This window comes from Lipophrys pholis, assembly GCF_963383615.2.
Source record: "Lipophrys pholis genome assembly, chromosome: 17".
Classification (NCBI taxonomy): Eukaryota; Metazoa; Chordata; class Actinopteri; order Blenniiformes; family Blenniidae; genus Lipophrys; species Lipophrys pholis.
In genome coordinates, this window is record NC_137643.1 from 14,396,473 (window position 1) to 14,415,691 (window position 19,219).

General features: G+C 42.1%; 3 protein-coding genes across 3 annotated transcripts; all 3 read right to left on the reverse strand.

The window, feature by feature from the left end:
• Positions 1-1,566: 1,566 nt before the first annotated feature.
• LOC308122486 (homeobox protein Hox-A7-like) lies at positions 1,567-4,173 on the reverse strand. The gene is made up of 2 exons (XM_080484306.1): positions 3,699-4,173; positions 1,567-2,793 (listed from the first exon to the last, which is right to left on the reverse strand). Exons 1-2 carry the CDS (start codon positions 4,060-4,062, stop codon positions 2,483-2,485), a joined length of 675 nt encoding a protein of 224 aa, XP_080340432.1. The 5' UTR covers positions 4,063-4,173; the 3' UTR covers positions 1,567-2,482.
• A 3,758-nt stretch (positions 4,174-7,931) lies between these two features.
• On the reverse strand, positions 7,932-9,192 carry hoxa9a (homeobox A9a; the record flags this gene model as incomplete). The annotated part of the gene is made up of 2 exons (XM_080485418.1): positions 8,541-9,192; positions 7,932-8,173 (listed from the first exon to the last, which is right to left on the reverse strand). Exons 1-2 carry the CDS (start codon positions 9,091-9,093, stop codon positions 7,932-7,934), a joined length of 795 nt encoding a protein of 264 aa, XP_080341544.1. The 5' UTR covers positions 9,094-9,192.
• A 3,510-nt stretch (positions 9,193-12,702) lies between these two features.
• Positions 12,703-15,810, reverse strand: LOC308122460 (homeobox protein Hox-A10a-like). The gene is made up of 2 exons (XM_080484269.1): positions 14,930-15,810; positions 12,703-13,847 (listed from the first exon to the last, which is right to left on the reverse strand). Exons 1-2 carry the CDS (start codon positions 15,789-15,791, stop codon positions 13,573-13,575), a joined length of 1,137 nt encoding a protein of 378 aa, XP_080340395.1. The 5' UTR covers positions 15,792-15,810; the 3' UTR covers positions 12,703-13,572.
• Positions 15,811-19,219: the final 3,409 nt, after the last annotated feature.

Here is a 19,219-nt window from a genome sequence, read left to right on the forward strand (position 1 = left end):
ACTTTTCAACAACACCATAAACGTCAATGTGCCAAACAAAAAATATAAAAAATGCATTTTAAAACAATTTTTTATATATATTTAAGTGTATGTACGTCAAATAAAGGTCATTCAAGATTCTGTTAATCCTGCTTTCAGCACTGATGCTCTCCACGTGTATCACTTCAAATTGCAATATTCTGAGTCGCACTCGCATAGACATGAAATAGGCAACTTTTAAAGCAACATGCATGAACGCTCAGAATTCGACCTGCCTGACTTCCAGTCTGCATGTATTTGCAGTAAAACAGAGCTGCAGTCACAATACCCCCTGTCCATCCACGGGAGGGCGTCAAAGAGCAAATATTCTGTCCACCATATAGGCTCAATGAATTGTGCAAAACAGAACGTCTCCGTTTAAATCCAACAACACGCAAATTGTGTACTGCATGCAAAAGAGCAGCTCATCAAAGGATATATACACCTCTACCAAACATCAATTATTGTTAAGCGTATTACCCTGCAGCACCTCACATATAAAGCCCAAAAACTGTAACATCAAACGACTTCCTTACATACCGGAGTATTTGAAACGAAAACTAAAGAGCATTTGAATTTAAAATAAAACAACATAAAACAGTTTTCCCGCTTGCCTTTCTACACGTGCAAACCCATGCAATGCATAGATATGGTTCAGGTGTCTTACCTTGTGAAGGCGTCTGCATGTAAACAGAGGGGAGGGAGTGGGCAGGTGCAGGCAGGCTGTGACGGAGTCACGTCTCCAGCTGGGTCTCCGAGCTGAAAGAGAGGCTCCGATGGGGGTCAGTGTCGCACCAGGGCTCCCCTTGACATTAATTCCACGACGCACCGGGCGCCCCCCGCCAGAGCGCCTTGATCCCGCCATGTCCTCCCTGCGTTCAGCTTCAGTCTCTTTACCAAGACATGCAAAAAAGAAAAGAAAAAAAAACTCCAAAGAGAGACAGAAGGATACGAGGGATTTAAAAATGTAGCTGGTCGCTTGTGGAAACAGCCGCGTGGCAGCTGGAGACGGTTAAATGAAAAGGCTGCTCTATTCTGCAATTGGAAATTATATATAAAAAGTTCATGTTCACGGCTCCCCGCCACGTGACGAGCTGCGAGCCAATGGCAGGCCGCGCCGCGTCGTAAAGTTGCATTGCTATGTTGTAAATTTTCATAAACAACAACGGATTTATGGCCCCAGCGCTGGAGGGAGAGATGAGGAGAATGGGTGAGAGAGAGATAGAGGAGGAGGAGGAGGAGGAGGAGGGAGGGGGAGGGGGGCAGGTCACTGTCGGGCGCCATCTTACCGAGTGAGGAGGGAAAGCAGAGTTCAACAGTAATTTCCCCTTCATCTGCAGCCTGTCCCGTCTCGCATCCTCATAGCTCACATTCCCCAACCTCAGTGTTTACCTAACCCTCATAATGGACTGTAACGTGTGTCATTACATGCAACTTAATATTGGTCACACTGAGTGGCACTTAGGCTCCACCGGTGACTGACAGTGAGATATCACCTCTGCAATGATCTTATATAATATATAAGCAGTCAAATAGAGAATAAAAACAAACAGGCAAGGGCTATTTTATTAAATAGTTATATGCAATTACAGATTAAAAGCCATCCCCAGAGGCGAAACATTATTTAAACATTTCACAGTGAAAAGGAGGAAACTGAAACTTAAATTATACTAAATAATTGGCATTTGAAGGATGCTACTTATTCATTCGTTTATTAATAAAAGTGGCAATCAGATGATTAAAAAAATGTTTTCTGAATAACTGTGCATGCATTTATTTCGCCTCTTGCTATTCACAAGCGTTTATGAAAATTTCAGGCAAAAATGGCATCCTGTATCAGTGATTTCCGGCGCACAGCCAATACTTCAAAATATTTACATTATGTATTCCTGTTTACGATATAACAGGCAAGTAGGTTTTCTAGGAATCTGAGGTAGATCGCCCAAAACTAAACTACACACAGACACACACCAAAAAAAAAATCCTCTGTCAATCCAAGCATTTACCGTTAAATGCATGTCAATATGTAAAAAGGTTGACAATAAATTTAGATTTATAAGCGGGAAATAACCAACTTCCTCTAACACACTCCTATTATGACGTGATCAAAAATAAGGCACGTCTATGCGTAAAAATGAATTTGGAAGGAAATCAAACTTTAAAAAGAAATCACTTAAACTAATGCAAAATTCTTATTTCAGTGTTTGATCAATAAAAGGGTAACTATTAGGTAGTTTTTTCGTTAAAGGAATGTTGACTCAGTAGTACAGTCAGGTTATATTAGATGTTATTGCTAAATATCAAATACATTTGATTAGGTAGTTTATCATTTTCTTTTTGAGTGCATTTCTGGTTGAATCTACTTTTTTTGCCGCTTGGAAGCAAAGTGCGTGAGAAGAAGCGTCCGTTACATCCACAGCCCGTGTGTTTATTTCTTTTTAATTCTCAGTCCCGTTTCTTCTTGTTACTTTGCAGTCGTTAGGGGTTCCACGTCTTCATCTTCGTCCCCTGCTTGCTCCGTGGCTCCGGTTACCGGCTGATCATCACCCTGACGGTCGTCCGTGGGGTCAGAGACTGGCTCGTCTTTGTGGTCCTTCTTCCACTTCATCCTGCGGTTCTGGAACCAGATTTTGATCTGTCTCTCAGACAGGCAGAGGGTATGGGCGATCTCGATCCTCCGCCTGCGGGTCAGGTAACGGTTAAAGTGGAACTCCTTCTCCAGCTCCAGGGTCTGATACCGGGAATAGGTCTGCCTGCCTCTTCTTCTGTTTGGATCTGCTGGAGGGGGGAATTGTGCACATCTTAAATAAAGAATACATGTATTTGTCCCTATGCATGTTTGTAAACCAATAATTAAAACTAGTGTTGGTAATAAAACCTGCTGCAGAAAACAACCAGAGTGTCATTAATTCATTGGTAATTACCAGTTAATTGTGGTTAATTTTTTTTTTTTACATTACACCCTTCACACACACAGGAGAAAAAAAAACACTTTTCACCGGCACAAGTTTTCCGTGCATCAATTTAAAGTGGTCCTGCTGGGGTGTTTAGCTTGTGCCTCCTGTGATACTCTGCATGCATTTCCAATTAAAAGCCAGTCATGTTCTGCACACCGAAAGAGCCATAAGTAATTAGATTATAGCCCGTGCACCTTCTTCTTCAAAAATATAACAAAATGCCAGTGTTTCATTGGGTGCTAAATCCACCGGACTTCTTTATTTAGCCGACAATACTGGTGCATATTGATCCAAGTTTCAAAAAGAAGAAAAAAATCCCAGCGCCTCTGCAGTGCAGACCCAATTAGAAAGGAACTGCAGAGTGCAAGAGAACTGATTTACACAACAGGCCGGGTTTTTTTTTTTTTTTTTTTTTTTTTTTTTACAGCCACAAAGGGGAGAAGCGGCTGTAAGAGTAATAGTAGTGCAGAGAAAACCCCCAGCGGCAAGGTCTCTGCGCACTGAACACACAGAAGCGCTGGCCGAATGAATTTATGGCTGTAGAACTCATTAGTTGCGCAATAAAAGTTTTACGATTCTTTCCATGCAACACCAATGACTTCAAGAAATTAATTGAACCACTAACTTGCAGTGTAAGTATCACAATGTTTTGTAAAATCGTTGACCTCGGGGGGGGGGGGGGGGGGGGGGGGGGGGGTTGGGGGGCTTTGAAATAGGACATACCTGAGGCTTGCATCCAGGGGTACATCCGGTAGTGTTTGTCCGGGGGAGAGGTGAGGGGTCCCGGCCCGGGGTGACAGCAGCTGTCGCTGAACAGGCGGCTCTGGTCAAACGGGCTGCACTGCAGTGTGAGCGCGTCTTGCCCCCGGCCGAAGCCCGACGCATACACCGGATGGCTCTGGTACACCGCGGCACTGCTGTAAACTCCAGGGAGGGACGGCGCAAACGCGATGGCCGCAGCAGTCCGAGTCGAGCTCTGGCTATCTCCATTGGGTCCAATGCTGCAAGAAGCTCGCGCTACGTTTGAGAAGAGGGAACTGGCCGCAGTAGATTTGCTAAGAAGACCATCCACATAATAAGAACTCATATTTTTTCTCTCTGATTTGTTGGCCCAGAATCCTCAGTGTCGTTTTTACGAGGTAGTGTGATATATGACAGCAATACCCCCTAGATTTACACCAAACCCCATTTCTACTCCGGACCAAAGAACTCACCCATGTGACTCCGGCCTGGTCTCTCTCATCCAATCAGCAGACAGACATGGATTTCATTATGGCACAGGAGAGTGGGATTAACACTTCACACACATCAACACGTACACACATAGACACACTCACACTGTAGAAATTCACACAGTCTTGGTCATCTGGAGGAAATTCACACAATCCTCCGTTTAGGTTTCCGTCTTATGTGTTACGTACATTTAAAGATTTTAAAGTGTGTGTCCAAATGTCATGGCATTTACATTTCACAGGGTGGAGCTTATAATAAACTAAACAGTCTCAAGTTAACTCACCGATTTAGAGTGAAATAGAATATAAATACCTTATTTTTGAAATAGAAAAGAAATAAGTGTGATTGAACGTCCTTCCAGCAGGGGTTTCTTGTTTGTTGGTTTTCTTTGCTGGATGATAATAATAATAATAATAATAATAATAATAATAATAATAATAATAATAATAATAATAATAATAATAATAATAATAATAATAATAATAATAATAATAATAATAACAATAATAATAATAATAATGCCTGGAAATTGGCAATAAATTATGCATGAGACGCGTTACATAAAACATTCATGACAAAAGACAAAGAAAACGCCCCACTGTAAAAAATATTCTATTCTATTCTATTCTATTCTATTCTATTCTATTCTATGCAACATCGCACCCCTGCCGACATTACACAAATTAACTATCCCTCTGTATTTTTATCATAACTTATCATCATCTGGTTTTCGTGATCCACATTTAAATTATATAATTATCTATACCTAAACAATCTAATGTTTGTGCCCTACTTGTATTTAGAATAAGATGCAAGTTGTATAAAAGGACATGCCACTGAAAAATACAAAACTTAGTTATTGAAAAAAAAATTTTTGCAGGCTTGTCAGAATATTCAATATAATCTCACTTTAAATCAGATTAGTTAATTCAGCAAGCTTTAATATTGCTTCAAAAAGCGTCTGACAAAGGAATAGTATATGAGTATATGCCGATATAGAGGAAATGCACTAATAACAGTGTCTGAATGTTTCATCCAGAGAGCTGCTGCCTGAACAAGCTGGTTCTGCACCGAGACTGTTAAAAGGTGTGAAATGATTTTCCTAGCCTCTTAAAATGTTACTACACTTTGTTCCCCAGTGCAGGTTCATTAGGCTGGAGTGTTAAATGTGGCTAAATGATGGTGTGGAACAGTGTCGCCACCGTCTGGTGACTTGTTAAGATTGCAGTATGAGGAGAGAGCACTGACCAGGCGTTTCCTGCAAACTGTGAGCGTGTTCAAGGATCAGAAGGGGGGAAAAACAAGACAAAAAAACAACCCAAGACGAATTACGCACAGAGGTAACGTTTCAGCGCCTCGGTTGTGATTTTTGAGCAAACCTTTGTTTGCCATTACGCACTTGCCCAGATGTGTTTTGGTGTCTGCTCAAGGCTCACTACTGCGTTTCAAACTAGCTGCTGACTTTATTGCTCTTTTCGCTTTAGGACAGGCCTTGCAAAGGAGCAGAGGGCGGAAGGTTCCCAGGTAGAAACAAAAGATCGCTGCAAACGACCGTGAGTCCTGCGCGTCCCCGTCGGGGAGAATCCAATAAAGCTGATCATTTCCGCTCGGCCTTTTGTCCAGCTCCCAGTCACACAGAAAGAGAAGAAAAAACAAATGGGTGCCATTCTGGAAACGGCCTAATTGTGTCTGGACGGTCATAAAGCCATTAAAACTGGAATGCCAGACAGTATAGCAGACCAGGCGTTTTATTGCACTGTCTCTGGTCGAGTCTTTGAAGTTTGTGTCCATCTGCGGTCCCCAACGCGTCATAACAGCACTCCAGATAGACTAAAGTCCGACTAAGTGCAATCCGTTGGTGCACAGCTCTAAACAAGAGCTACATTACCATGTCGTATATGACAGAAGGACTTTGCACCTCTGCAGGTCGCTCACACGTGGTTTTTGCTGCTTCTAGCACTTCTGTGGCAAAGGTTTCCTCCGACATGCAAAGACTTGAAGCAGGTTCAGTCAGATTTTAACCTAAATATACAAATATTATCCAAAATCAATTTCATCGACTGCCTAAAGCTGCGCCATGCTTTGAAACAATCCCGAATTGGTTTGGAATGTTTCATCTTATTTAAAAAAAAAATATTGCATTTATGAGAAACATGTATGCAACTAATTTTAATTTTGTAAATAAGACATATCAATGTGATTTAACGTCGGACTGGCCTTGTCATATCTGAGCTTATCAGAAACACGCCGGCTGCATTATTTTGGGCTTCAGCTGTCGAAGTCCTTCGATGTCTTTTTTTTGTTTTGTGTCCTCTCGCCTCGCAGCGCTTTGCACCCCATAAAAGGTTATGGCGGTAATTGTCTTTTATTGCAGTATACAGCTAACAACATCCTCTGCCAAGACGCAACTCTGTCCCCAATCCAGACACACAGATATTCACCTATAGGTGTGTGTGTGTGTGTGTGTGTGTGTGTGTGTGTGTGTGTGTGTGTGTGTGTGTGTGTGTGTGTGTGTGTGTGTGTGTGTGTGTGTGTGTGTGTGTGTGTGTCCAAGATTAATTAGCAATTCATAATGAAATATTACATTTCATATCATGCTTAAGTTTCCAATCATAACGACTATTTTCCATTTCACTATCAATATTTTGTGTGTGTGTGTGTGTGTGTGTGTGTGTGTGTGTGTGTGTGTGTGTGTGTGTGTGTGTGTGTGTGTGTGTGTGTGTGTGTGTGTGTGTGTGTAGTCTTTCAAACCATGTCAAACAATAACATTTTTGTGAGATTTCACGAAAACAGATGGGCTTAAAGCCAAAATCAAGTCGAAATATTCGCAGATATAATTTGTTTTATTTAATAAATAATGTACAAATTACATTTGTGAACCAAAAGTCAGACGGTCAGCAGACCGCGAGGTATTCAATGAGTTAGCCTACAGTGTTTTTAATTTCCTCTCACTAACAAACATCACATCCTTTTGAAAATGTTACTCCCTGAAATTCAGTCAAACATAGTTCAGTACGCAAGCAAATCTATTAGAATCCGCTATTGGGGAAAAAAAAAAAAAAAAAAAAACATAGGTTAATGTAGGTAGTTGAAAGACATAGGTAGTCAATCATGTCATGTTATATAGCTTCTATAACATTTTAAATTTCGTAATAGTTTTCCAGAGGTTTCTGGGTTTTACGCACTTGCTTCAAATGCAACCAGTCAGTTTATTTTTTATTTTTTTCCTAAGATTCAAACTCATGGTCATCAGTCGTGGTACGAGCAGTAAGGGAGAAAGAACATGTCAAATTAATGCATTTCACAAACTATACGCTTAAGTGACTCTGAAATAGACAACAAATATAGCTACAAACCAGAACACTCACAGCTAGAAACATCCACACACAAACGAGCACTGGGACCAGGCCAACTAATACACTTTAACGAGGTATTAATTCAAGTTGACATAATAAAATAAAATAAAATAAAATAAAATAAAAGAACAAATAAAATAACAAATTAAAAAAAAAATCCGCGTGGGCACCGTTAAAATTGTGCAATATAAAGGTAGTCGCATCAAACTAAAGCCCAACATGCTTTTTTTTAACAAGACAAATAATCCTATAGCTGTTATATAGAACAATAAGACAATGTAATTGAAAAACAAGGTCCAGCAGAGTTAAGAGCTTCCAAACACAAAGCTCGCTATCACCCTTAATACTGCTAATCTACACGGCTCAGTCACTCGTCTTTCGGTGCGCCTTCTTTATTAAACTTCTTCATCTTCATCCTGCGGTTCTGGAACCAGATTTTAACCTGTCTCTCGGTGAGGTTTAGCAGCCTCGCCACCTCGTACCTACGGTCCCTGGTCAGGTAGGTGTTAAAGAGGAACTCTTTCTCCAGCTCCAGGATCTGGTGCTTGGTGTACGGACAGCGCTTTTTTCTCGTGGCACTTGCATGGAGCCAGTTGGACACTGGGTTATCTGAAAAGAGTGGGGTGCGAAACTGGTGTGAGGTCCCGGTTCTGGCAGGGTGATCACAAATTTGGCTTAGTCCAAAACAAACAAATCTCCCTATTCATATCAGACGAGTGTTGCCACACATGTAAATGCAGCTTCATCCAAATGAAACCGTTGTTCTTGTGTGAGTGTGTGTGCGTCCCCTTCTTTAAAAGCAGCAAAACGTTGTTTAATGCAGCAACTTGAGCAGGGCCATTAACAGCCCCCCATAAGGCAATGGCACGTCCAGAATGGCATCTGTTAGGACGCGCACCCCCATCACGCACCCCAATCCTCGCAGCTGTATGTGGTATAAATAGTTTAAACACACAGAAACGCAGCAGCGACTTACTTGGATCCAGGGCCGGTTTGTCCTCCACCTCTACGCTCATGTCCCCCGCTTGGACCGACAGATCGTCCTTCTCCACCGGTGATGCTGTCGCCACGGAGCCGTTGGCGTAATCAGAGAGCAGCAGCGCCGTGTGGGATCCGGGCAGCGCGCCGTCACCTCGCGCTCCCAGTCCCTCCGGTTTGATTCCGTAGTGGTGGGTCGTCGGTAATCCGGTCATGGGGAGAGACCCGGACATGGGCTCCAGGAGCCAGGACTGATAGCGACCATCTGTATCTGCGCCCACTGGGCCTTGGGGATGCCCGTAGTGGTGATGATACATAGACGAGACGGTGCCGGGGAACTGAGCGGGGACGTGGCTCCATGTCGGACCGAAAACAGGAGGTTTGGACGGGAAGGTGCAAGTCCCGAGTTCGCTGTGGTCGCTGATGGAGGCGGGCTGTCTGGCGCCGGGGAGCACAGGACCGCTGGGGTATCTCGGCACAGAGAGCTCCTCGCTCTCGGGCAGAATGAGAGAATCGACGTAGTAACTAGTCAGTGTTCCGGATGTCGACATGGCAGAAAAATTACACTTTCACATGTACGCAGTCATACAACAGATACATGCAAAAGCAAAAACGCGCGCACACACACCACACGCACACATACACACGCAGTAAACCCAGCCTCACAAAATAACAATGTGGAGAAATCAAGTAGCAACTTGGCCCCACAGAGAACTACAGTGGGAAAGTAATGGGGAGACAGGCTGCCATGCCATTGGGCAGCAGACACACGTGATCATATGGCTGAACAATAAAGGATAAATCAATCCCTGCGGTCATTAAATACTCACCCGCTCAGCTATAACAACCTCGAGTTTCAAAAATCATCAAAACATGGAAAAGATTTTCTATCTATAAGATATGACATATGTTAGACTAAAAGAATATCTGAACTTTGTATAGTTTTGTAGAGGCTTGCTGCTGATACAACCTGCGTCTCCGTTATCTGAAACGATACAATATGTGTTTTGAAGCTTTATTTTACGAGATACTTTATAGGACACGTAAGCACCCTGCTATTGCTGCTCACCAAAACACATTTTAAACACCAACGTGTTACAGAAAGCTTTCTTCTCAAGGATCAAGACCTAGCTAATAAATTACAAGTATAGATTCCTTTTCATTTTAGTTTATTTCGGCTACAGCAGACATTTTGCACTGTCCGTTTAATTTATCTTTTTAAAACCTTTAAATAATCAACAATTTTTGACAAACAGATTCAACAAACTTCCAAATGCACCCCTAGTTTAATTTTCCTATAAAGAATTCATTTTCAGTTTAACATGTGGAAAAGCCTCATAAGCGGTAATTTTCTCCCATAAACACATCTTTTTTACGTGAATTAGGCTATTTCATGTAACGGTGCACCTTTGAGCTCACTAATCCACAACATAAACACTTTCTGAAAGAAAGCAATACAGGAACATATACTGTTTCTATTAAACAACTTATACAAAAAATAATCAGAAAAAAATAATCAATAACAATCAGTGATGTGAGGGAAAAAGTGAAAGGATTTTATTTCTAAATATCAGGTAAATTTCCAACAAGACAAAAAACCCCACGGTACTTCATTTAAGAGTATTGTTTAGTTGATTTACAGAGTATTTATTAGCAGTATTAGTATATGCTATATTTTAACAATAACGCCTTACAACCACAGCCAAAATAACGGGAGCGCGATGATAGTACCGTGATTGAAACTTGTGTTATGCGTGCGTGTGTGTGTGTGTGTATATATATATATATATATATATATATATATATATATATATATATATATATATATATATATATATCTGTTGTTTTTATATCTGATTAACTAAATCAACCAGAGGTGGTTGTGGTTGAATGTTTATTTTCCATTTTGTAAGAGTATTAAGAGGGCCGGGTTGTTGTTAAGCTTGCACCCGCTCACTATGTACACCGCCGTTATCACTTGTATATAGGCCTATATGTTGGTAATCATCGTGGCCATTAACAAATTAACTGTGATGCCTGTGAGCAGCCCAACTTCGGTGTAACGTTACTCTTAAATGGAGCTAAAAATAAGCTTAATGTGGTGTTTGTGGTTTCCCCCTTTTAAAATTAAATGGCGTGGGGAGTGGCGAACACCAGGACACAGCAGCACTTTCAAAATGCACCCTGTCTGCCGGCCAATTAGACAAATATATGTTAAATAAAAATTTAAAAACGCAGGCAAATATATTGGAAGCGGCCTGCCTTTTTTATATAGCGTTAATTGCACATTACTGTGATGAAATAATATGTTCGTAATATCTTAAATTCAAAATTAGACCTGATACCAAATAAATATTACAGAAAATAGAGTGTAACCGACCCTATTTTGTAGCTGTTGTGTAATTCCATATTTTAAAGAAAGCCTGTTATAAATATAATCCTGATGTAAACTTAACCTCTATTATGTACTAAATCTAAACTCTACTTTGCAGATTTTAAAGCAGCAACCTTGAGTTTACGCACATTACACTGCGGGTTTTATTTATTACCAGCAAATAAACGGGGAGCCTGGCCAACACCCCCACAAGGCCACAGGCAATCTAATAAGCACAGATTCTCCATATACTGGTGTATTATAAAAGAGAGCGAGAGAGAGAGCGAGGGAAGAGGCACAAGATGTCCATAATGTGTGTTCGAGTTTCTAGCTTTCACTTCACCAGTACTTGCACATTATTTGGTCAACGGACATCAAACAAGCCGAGGGGGGAAAGAAACGGCTGTGCGCCTATTTGTGCACTAAAAGTTAGAATGGACAAACACCTTCAGAGCAGGAAAAGACGCCACTATACCAATGGCTCCCAGGCTGTAAACCTAAATCAGGGTGTTTTTTTCACCCAGTTTACCGCAGGGGCTATTCACTTCTTTTGCCTCTGCAGATAACAGCCTGTCTGGCGGATCTAAATATCGCCATAAAGCCCTTCCCCTCCTTTTGTCTGAGCCACTATTGCGCAGCGGAAGCATCCGGTCTCATTGCCCACGGAGGTCGCTGTTGCCCCATTCACCTTCCCCTTCCCCTCCACTGCAGTGGTCGTAACCGAGGCCTTGTCTGGCGTGTCTGCGTCACTACTACTCACGGAAAACACTCACGGCTTTACCCTTAATCCCAAGTCCACGACGCATACTGCAGCCCAGCTTTGATCACGTTGATATTCCGCACACGTGCTCCGTCGGAGTCATTTTATCAACAAGGTACAAGTCGGGGACAGGGAAGGATAAAACCCCACAGGAGACAGGTTCAGATTATACACACCAGGCAGCCACCCCTCCCCGATTAGTAACCAGGAAGGCTTTGTGGCGTGCTTTCAACACACCTCTCCACAATTTTAAACACATCTGATCGTCTGCACGTCAACGATTCGCCTTTCCGTCTGGCTCCGGTGCATGTAACTGGGGCAATTAAGACAGTTTCGTGTTGCAGAGTTAGAAATACACCCCAACAACATGAAACTACCTAAACCACTCGACAGTCGATCCGGGCCTCAAGTGAAACACTATCAGCCGATTCCTAATGCACCATGGTCGTCGTTTCAGTCATCGTGCGTTCCAAAAAAAAAAAGAAAAAAAAAAAAAGAAAACGTGCGTTTTGGCAAAAAGTGCAACTGAATTGTACACACTATGGCGAAGTCGCTGCAACAAGGCGCAATAAAGGACACATACACAGTAATGAATAGACTTACCCGAGCCTCGAAATGTTATTCCCAGTATGTCCAGACTAAAGCAGAAATCATTGTTTTGTCCACAGAATCTCTGTACAGTAGAGATTTGTAGCTGAGAGCCGGGCCTCCTCTCCGTCCGAAAGGCTCTCTCACGACTGAAGCTGCTCTTAGAGGAGAGGGAGAAAGCTCATATACCAGCCAGTCATAAAACTCTACAATAGCCGGCTGGTGCATGAAGCTAAGGCGGCTTATAGCCTAATATCCTAATTATTTCCGACGGCCAGTACATTAGCACTGTGAAACATTTCTATTTCAGCTCCAACACAGAAAAGAAAGTCAATCACCTCATTAGGAATCCCAAATTATTTGGAAGTTTTGGGCATTTTAGTTTAAGCAGTTTGCTCATTTTGTGTGCTGTTGGGCTAAAAAACACAAGCCACAGTTCAAAATACAAGCAGCTACTCCACAGTGCGAGCTGATAATTTATTAGGCATTACACAAAAAACACAATGTCATCTGTACATGGAAATATACAATAAAAACATTCCTCCTTCACTTTGCACAGTTTGCGCTTAAACGTCATCAACGTGAATAAAGATTCAATTTATACATTTATATCATACACAGATTCAACCTATATCATGGGAAACTACATTTAAGAGTCAAAGGATAAACTATCTTCCCCTTAGTGAGAGAAAGTCATTGTATTTGGGATTAATTTTGCAAAAAACAAAAAAAGGAAATACAAAACAAGATAACCATGCAATTCCAATTAAAATGTAATAAATTCATGAGTTTTCAAAAATTTTGATTAAAAATGCTGATTTTCATCAACTGGGCAAAAAGAGACGTTTAAGCCACCTGCATGGCACAAGGGTGTGTGTGTGTGTGTGTGTGTGTGTGTGTGTGTGTGTGTGTGTGTGTGTGTGTGTGTGTGTGTGTGTGTGTGTGTGTGTGTGTGTGTGTGTGTGTGTGTGTGTGTGTGTGTGTGTCAACTGCACTGCTATTAACTGCACTGACGACACTATCCAACCACACGACAGAGGTGACATCAACAGATCAACAGTACAAAAAACACAGAAAAAACAAAACAATCAAATAGAACCAAAACACATCCAATTCTTGTCTTTTCTCAGTGGCTCACGGAGGACGACGCATGAGCATTAAGCGTGTCTGGAAATTAGAGGAAGATGCACCCCACAGTGAAACAAGTCATTATGTGGACAGTGGTGCGGGGGAGGAGGAGGGTGGGTGGAGAAGGGCGGATGTCAGATTTCACCTTTTTTTTCTGATTCGGTGTGATCACCTCGTTCATCACGAAAATCCGTAGTTGGAGGTGAGCTCCCGGATCCGGTTTTCACGCGTCATTTTCTTCAGTTTCATCCTGCGGTTCTGGAACCAGATTTTAACCTGCCTGTCCGTCAGGTGGACACTTTTACTGATCTCTAGGCGGCGCTCACGGGTCAGGTACATGTTGAATAGGAACTCCTTCTCCAGCTCAAGTGTCTGGTGCTTGGTGTACGGGCAACGTTTCTTTCGGCCGCTCTTTGCTGTTAGCCAGTTGACCGTGTTTTCGCTCTTTGTGTCTCCTAAGGAAAAAAAGGTAGATAGATGGGTTGTATGAGGAATTGTGATGTATGAGAGAGAGAAAGAGGCAGAAATGGAGAGAGACAACATCTACGACAGTTCACTTTTACAATAAGCACACACAACAGTAACATTCGCCATGATGTCAATTCTCCCACTTAATATTTACGCAATGTACAGGAATATATCAAAATCCTTTGTAGAGTAAATCAGGTTAACTGAAAGATTACTATTTATCAACAATTATAACTCCTGTAGACAACCTTTAAGGCAAAGAGAAATTCAGTGACAAGATCAGTAAAACTGTCAATATCACAAACATGTTTTCAAGTTGCTGGGTGGAGACAAACAATTAAAATTGTTGTCTATGGAGACAGTGTAGTATTTCATAAACAAACCAACTTCTAAAATAAAATGAATGAGTCCTATTGTTTACGCTAGTGTGTTGTGTGCGTGTGTGTGTGTTTGGGTGTGTGTGGGCGCGCGCGCTGCGTGTGTGTAAAGTATGGTATCTTAGAGTCACAAGGCTTGTGGACAATAATATAACTTTAAAAATAATTCAAATAAAAAAGATGGAGGGATGAAAAATAATTTGAATTCTTAAAATGGGTCATATTAACACCGTTTCACAGAAAATATACAGGCCTCCACTAATACATGCTGGCCTATACGCCATTAACGCAGCGGTCAAAAGAACATAGGATAACGCAAACACATTTCAATGCATATCTCTTTATGTTTTTTTTATCTAGCTATCACAGTTGTATAAAAAATGTTAGCTTGGTAAACACAGAAAATCCAGATTCACCCCCCAAAATCCGTATTTATTATAGTATAAGGGGTTTTACGCATTATATATCCGTGCTTGCCCATGTACAAATTCATATTTCATAGCCAATTGCCCTTGCAGTATTGCAGCCGACAGGAACATGCTAATGAATTGTCTACAGACCTGTTTCTTCACTTGTCACTGAAACCTAACCAGTAAAATGAAACTTGGCAGGTGCCATTACAGGACAGTCACTTTACCTGCACGTATACAAAATAAAAGTGCTGCACCACGCCTAAGATGGAAGGTGACTACCTTTATTGCCCTTTGTTGGTTTCTCCTTGTCGTTCTCCTCTGCTTCGTCAGCTGAAGAGGCTTCGCCATCCGAAGAGTCGCGCGTTTCCTCGGTCCCCGATGCAACGTGAGGCTGCCGGTCTGCGTTTCCCGAGGACACTGGCTCCTCGGTGTTCCTCCCTTCCTGTGCCGTGGCTGGAGCAGAAGTCGAGATTTGTGGCGTGTGGAAGCGAGCAGGAGCAGTGGGGTGTAGGCCAAAATGAGAATGGGAAGGGTTCGACTGGGGGCCGTTGGTGTTGTAAAGTTTATGAGAATGTGCGTGCGTCTGAGACAAGCGGAAGTAGCCCGGCACAGGCACTGAGCCCCCGCCGCCGCCATCCGTAACTGTACAAGAACTCGACCCCAGGCCGGCTGTAGTTAACCTTGAATATGTGAGATCTTCGGCGGTAGAGGCTTTGGGGCACTTCGGCTGCTCGTACAGGCAGTAGGTGCTCTCTTCTTTAATATTTTGCGGGAAGGAACAGGGCGAGACTTGGGGACCTACCGGGTGCTCTTGGTCCATTCGGCACGACCTTTGCGCGTCCATCCACATTTCCATGCTGGACATGTACGCGCCTGAGGCGGAGACCATGTTTTGAGGACCCATGTCGCTCCGCTTACCCATACCTGGGAAGTATCCATAGTTGTGTAGTCCATAAGGCACTTCTGTGGCGGTGCTATGAGGCACGCATACAGCGCTTCCAGTGTAGTGACCTCCGCCACTCTCGTTGCGGCCACTGATCAGAGAATCCACTAAAAACGCATTTCCTGACGGGCTGTCGGAACATGACATTATTGTGGTGTATTTTGGCGAAGGGAGAAGATAGCCCTTTCTGGCTGACATTTCTTGTGCAAAACATGCTGGATATGATTAGAGGCACCCCCCCTCTCCACCAAGCGGACTGTACAGCCAATGGAAATGCTGCAAGATGGGCAGTCCCTCCCACTTCCAGGCTACGTAGAACTCGGGACGATATTCATCATGGAGCTGAGGCAGACACAGAAGACAGCGAAGCAATCAGTGTGTTCCTCACCTCGCCTTAATGCACCATATAGTTTAAAAAGGGGCGAGGTTCAACGCCACCCGAAGTTTTAAAAATCATTATCATATTTTGAAGATTGCATTTCCCAATTACATTCTTTAAAGAAGAATCCGAAACATCACTGTATCACCAAACACTTCCCGTTCCAATGCAAATCAAATGTGACCACAAATCTCAACACAGGAAGAAGCATTGGATTTATTAGACCCAAACCTCCTAAAATGATAGCAGTGCAGATCATGGCGGTGAATGTACAGGAAGTGAAATAATCGCCACAATTTTCTCTCACAAATACCCTAAAACAGTAAAGTATATTCAGAAGATAGGGTTCAAGTGAAGTTTGGGAGTATAGTGCTGCTAAAACCCACCAACAAAGACATAAAAAAACAAAGCCAGGGGAGCTAGAGGTAATAGTCTTTTTTAACTGTAGCAAGAATTCGCCTTTGGCAAAATGACTTGGCAAAAAGCCGCTATTTCTATATAAAGTGTGTCTTTCAGCTCGACGACAGTATGAGTCTGTAAGAAAATGTGTTTAGAATAATGGTTGCTATAGACAGAGTGAGTCATATCAAACACGTTTTCTTTCATCTTTTTTCCGCAGTAGGAGCTTCCAAAAAGACTTATGTCAAGTTTATGCAAAAAGGGATAACTGTCTTGTTCTAAATTACTATATTGTATCACATATAATCGTGTTATAAGCTTAGAGTTTGAACTTATATTCATTAATGACGATTCTGCTGAACGTAGCAAACTTGTGCCCGTGCGTAAACAGAGGAACGGAAATGTCCCGTCTCGAGTTAAACCTCAAATATGAAAAAAATAAGAAATACAAAAAGAAAGTAAATGTAAAAGGGCTGACATGTTCAAACATTAGACACCAAAAATACTTTGTCTAGTAGTGCATGCCGAAACGCCTTAAAAACTAAGACTTGGAACCTGTTGTAACGTTTCTCTTAATTATATAGTGAAAAAACGAACGCGCATTTAACGCTACACCTTAAAACACAATCTCTAAAAAATATTAAGAACATAAACAGCAAATTAGCAGGTTTTTTTGTTTTTTGTTTTTCATCTTTTTATCTTTATACTACAATTGAATACCAGACGTGAGTATATTCGAATACCTGTATGTAGGTGAACATACTCATAGTTTGCAATCACGCACGACGCATAATGTTAAACGTGAATGTATTTTTGTCCAAAGAGTATAAAAGCTAAACTAAATGAAGCAGTACTGTGGTGTTCGTCAGACTGTTTTATGAACACCACAAAATCCAAACTTGGCTCCGACAACTAATTTTAATTTGTTAATCTGTCAAACTATTGATCACAGTGTTTTGAGGCAACAGTCCCACAGTAAAGCAGACATAAAGCTTCCGCATACAAGTCATCCTGTCGGTCCAATTTGGGGCAATAAGGGCCACAATAAAACTCTCCTTCCATTTCGTCGTGTCCTTGGCCATGTGCACTCTATTGCTCTCTCTCTCCAGGTTGAAGTTAATCTTGGCCAGCTTTGCCATTACCAGACCCAGGTGGGCGCGAGCCCCCCGGGTTTGTTTGCAGCCTCTTGTACTGAAATTGGGAAATCTGGGAGAAATTCATAAATTGAGCCCATTTAGGTTTTCAAACTCGGCCATTGACAGCTCATTTATGCACACTGGCTTAGACTTTTACCGCGTCGAAGGTGGACATTTGTCAATCGCTGCTGGTCATAACGTGCATATTTTAAACTACTTAAGTTCCATGAAGATTATTTATGTGCGCATGAATATAAAACAATAGCCTATTACAAGAGTAAAATATGTAATTACATTTTGTAGAAAGCGTCCATAGTATATTAGTATTAAAGAGCAGAGGCCGTGCGCCGGGCATTTCCCGTTTAGGTAAGTATAACTAAAACATAAAATAATTCATGATAAATGCAGTTAAACTAAGCCTGTGCACTTTCCCCCACTGTGGCCTGTTTCTTGTGGGACACATGAGCCTGTAAGGAAACAAAATACATCAATTAATTATGTGTGCGCAGGATTAAATTGTTTTGCTTCGCGCACTTCGCGACGTTGTACTGGCACGAGGGCCTATCGATATCTTTGTGTTACAGTTATTAATTGTAGCTATTAAATCTTCATTTTCACAGCTGCCCGGCTATTATATCCTGAAAACAGTTTACTCTGACCACTGGCTTTGATCAGGCCCATATAATCGTGGCCGAAGAGGCCGTTTGAGTCGTATCATGTTCGTCCCGAGTGCAGTTATGAACAATAATGCGGCGTTTTATTACATCCAGCGGAAGCGTTTATTTTTCACGAGAGACAAAGGAGAAAAAGACTCGGTCCACACGCATTAAGGTCCAGAATAGCCACTCGCTTCACTTCGACTGACACAGAATAGCCTCAGAGTGTATCTGTGTGACTGGGACAGGAAGGAAACGGAGACGCGATCGCTGCTCTATCACACTGAAATCGACCTTTTGAATTACAACTTTGGCACGAACTGGGATTCATTAGTTCTTTTGTGTGTGTGTGTGTGTGTGTGTGTGTGTGTGTGTGTGTGTGTGTGTGTGTGTGTGTGTGTGTGTGTGTGTGTGTGTGTGTGTTTGGGGTTTTTTAAAGCTCGTTTTCATGTTTTCAGCGGATTCTTTGAAGAGAAGGAAGACAAAGAGGACTCAGCAGACCCCCAGACTTCGGTGACATAAGATGAGCTGCTTTAGCATGCGAGCAATTTGAGAAATGAAATCATTTGTTTTCCATCCACCGCTTACTGTCGATAGGATGCCAACGGTGTCGCGTAGTAATACAAAAAGCAGGAATTTTCACAAATCAAAAACATTTGTCGGTGAAACTGGAAGGGCCGGCAGATCTCTCCAGGTACACGCATGCTATGCTATACTTGACCCATTAAAAAGCTGTAGCTCAGCAAAATTGATAGCACATGCAGCATGAAGACTTGGCACAGATGTGTTGCCTTATTAGGGCCTCCAGGAAGACTTTTCTCTACCGCACGAAACTAGACCCAAATCGGCTCTTATCTCAATGTGTCAAGTCTTGCAGGCAAAGAAAGAATGTAAGACGTGAATATATGAACGCTTTTCCCCACCATTCTGAGCGAATTATTCAACCTCCAGGCTTTGTTTACAACTTTTACCTGCGTGCATGTGAGGTGAGCTTGGAGACCAAAAGATCCAAGGCCATGACATTGGTCCCAATAGCGCCGCCCGGTGGTTGGAGAG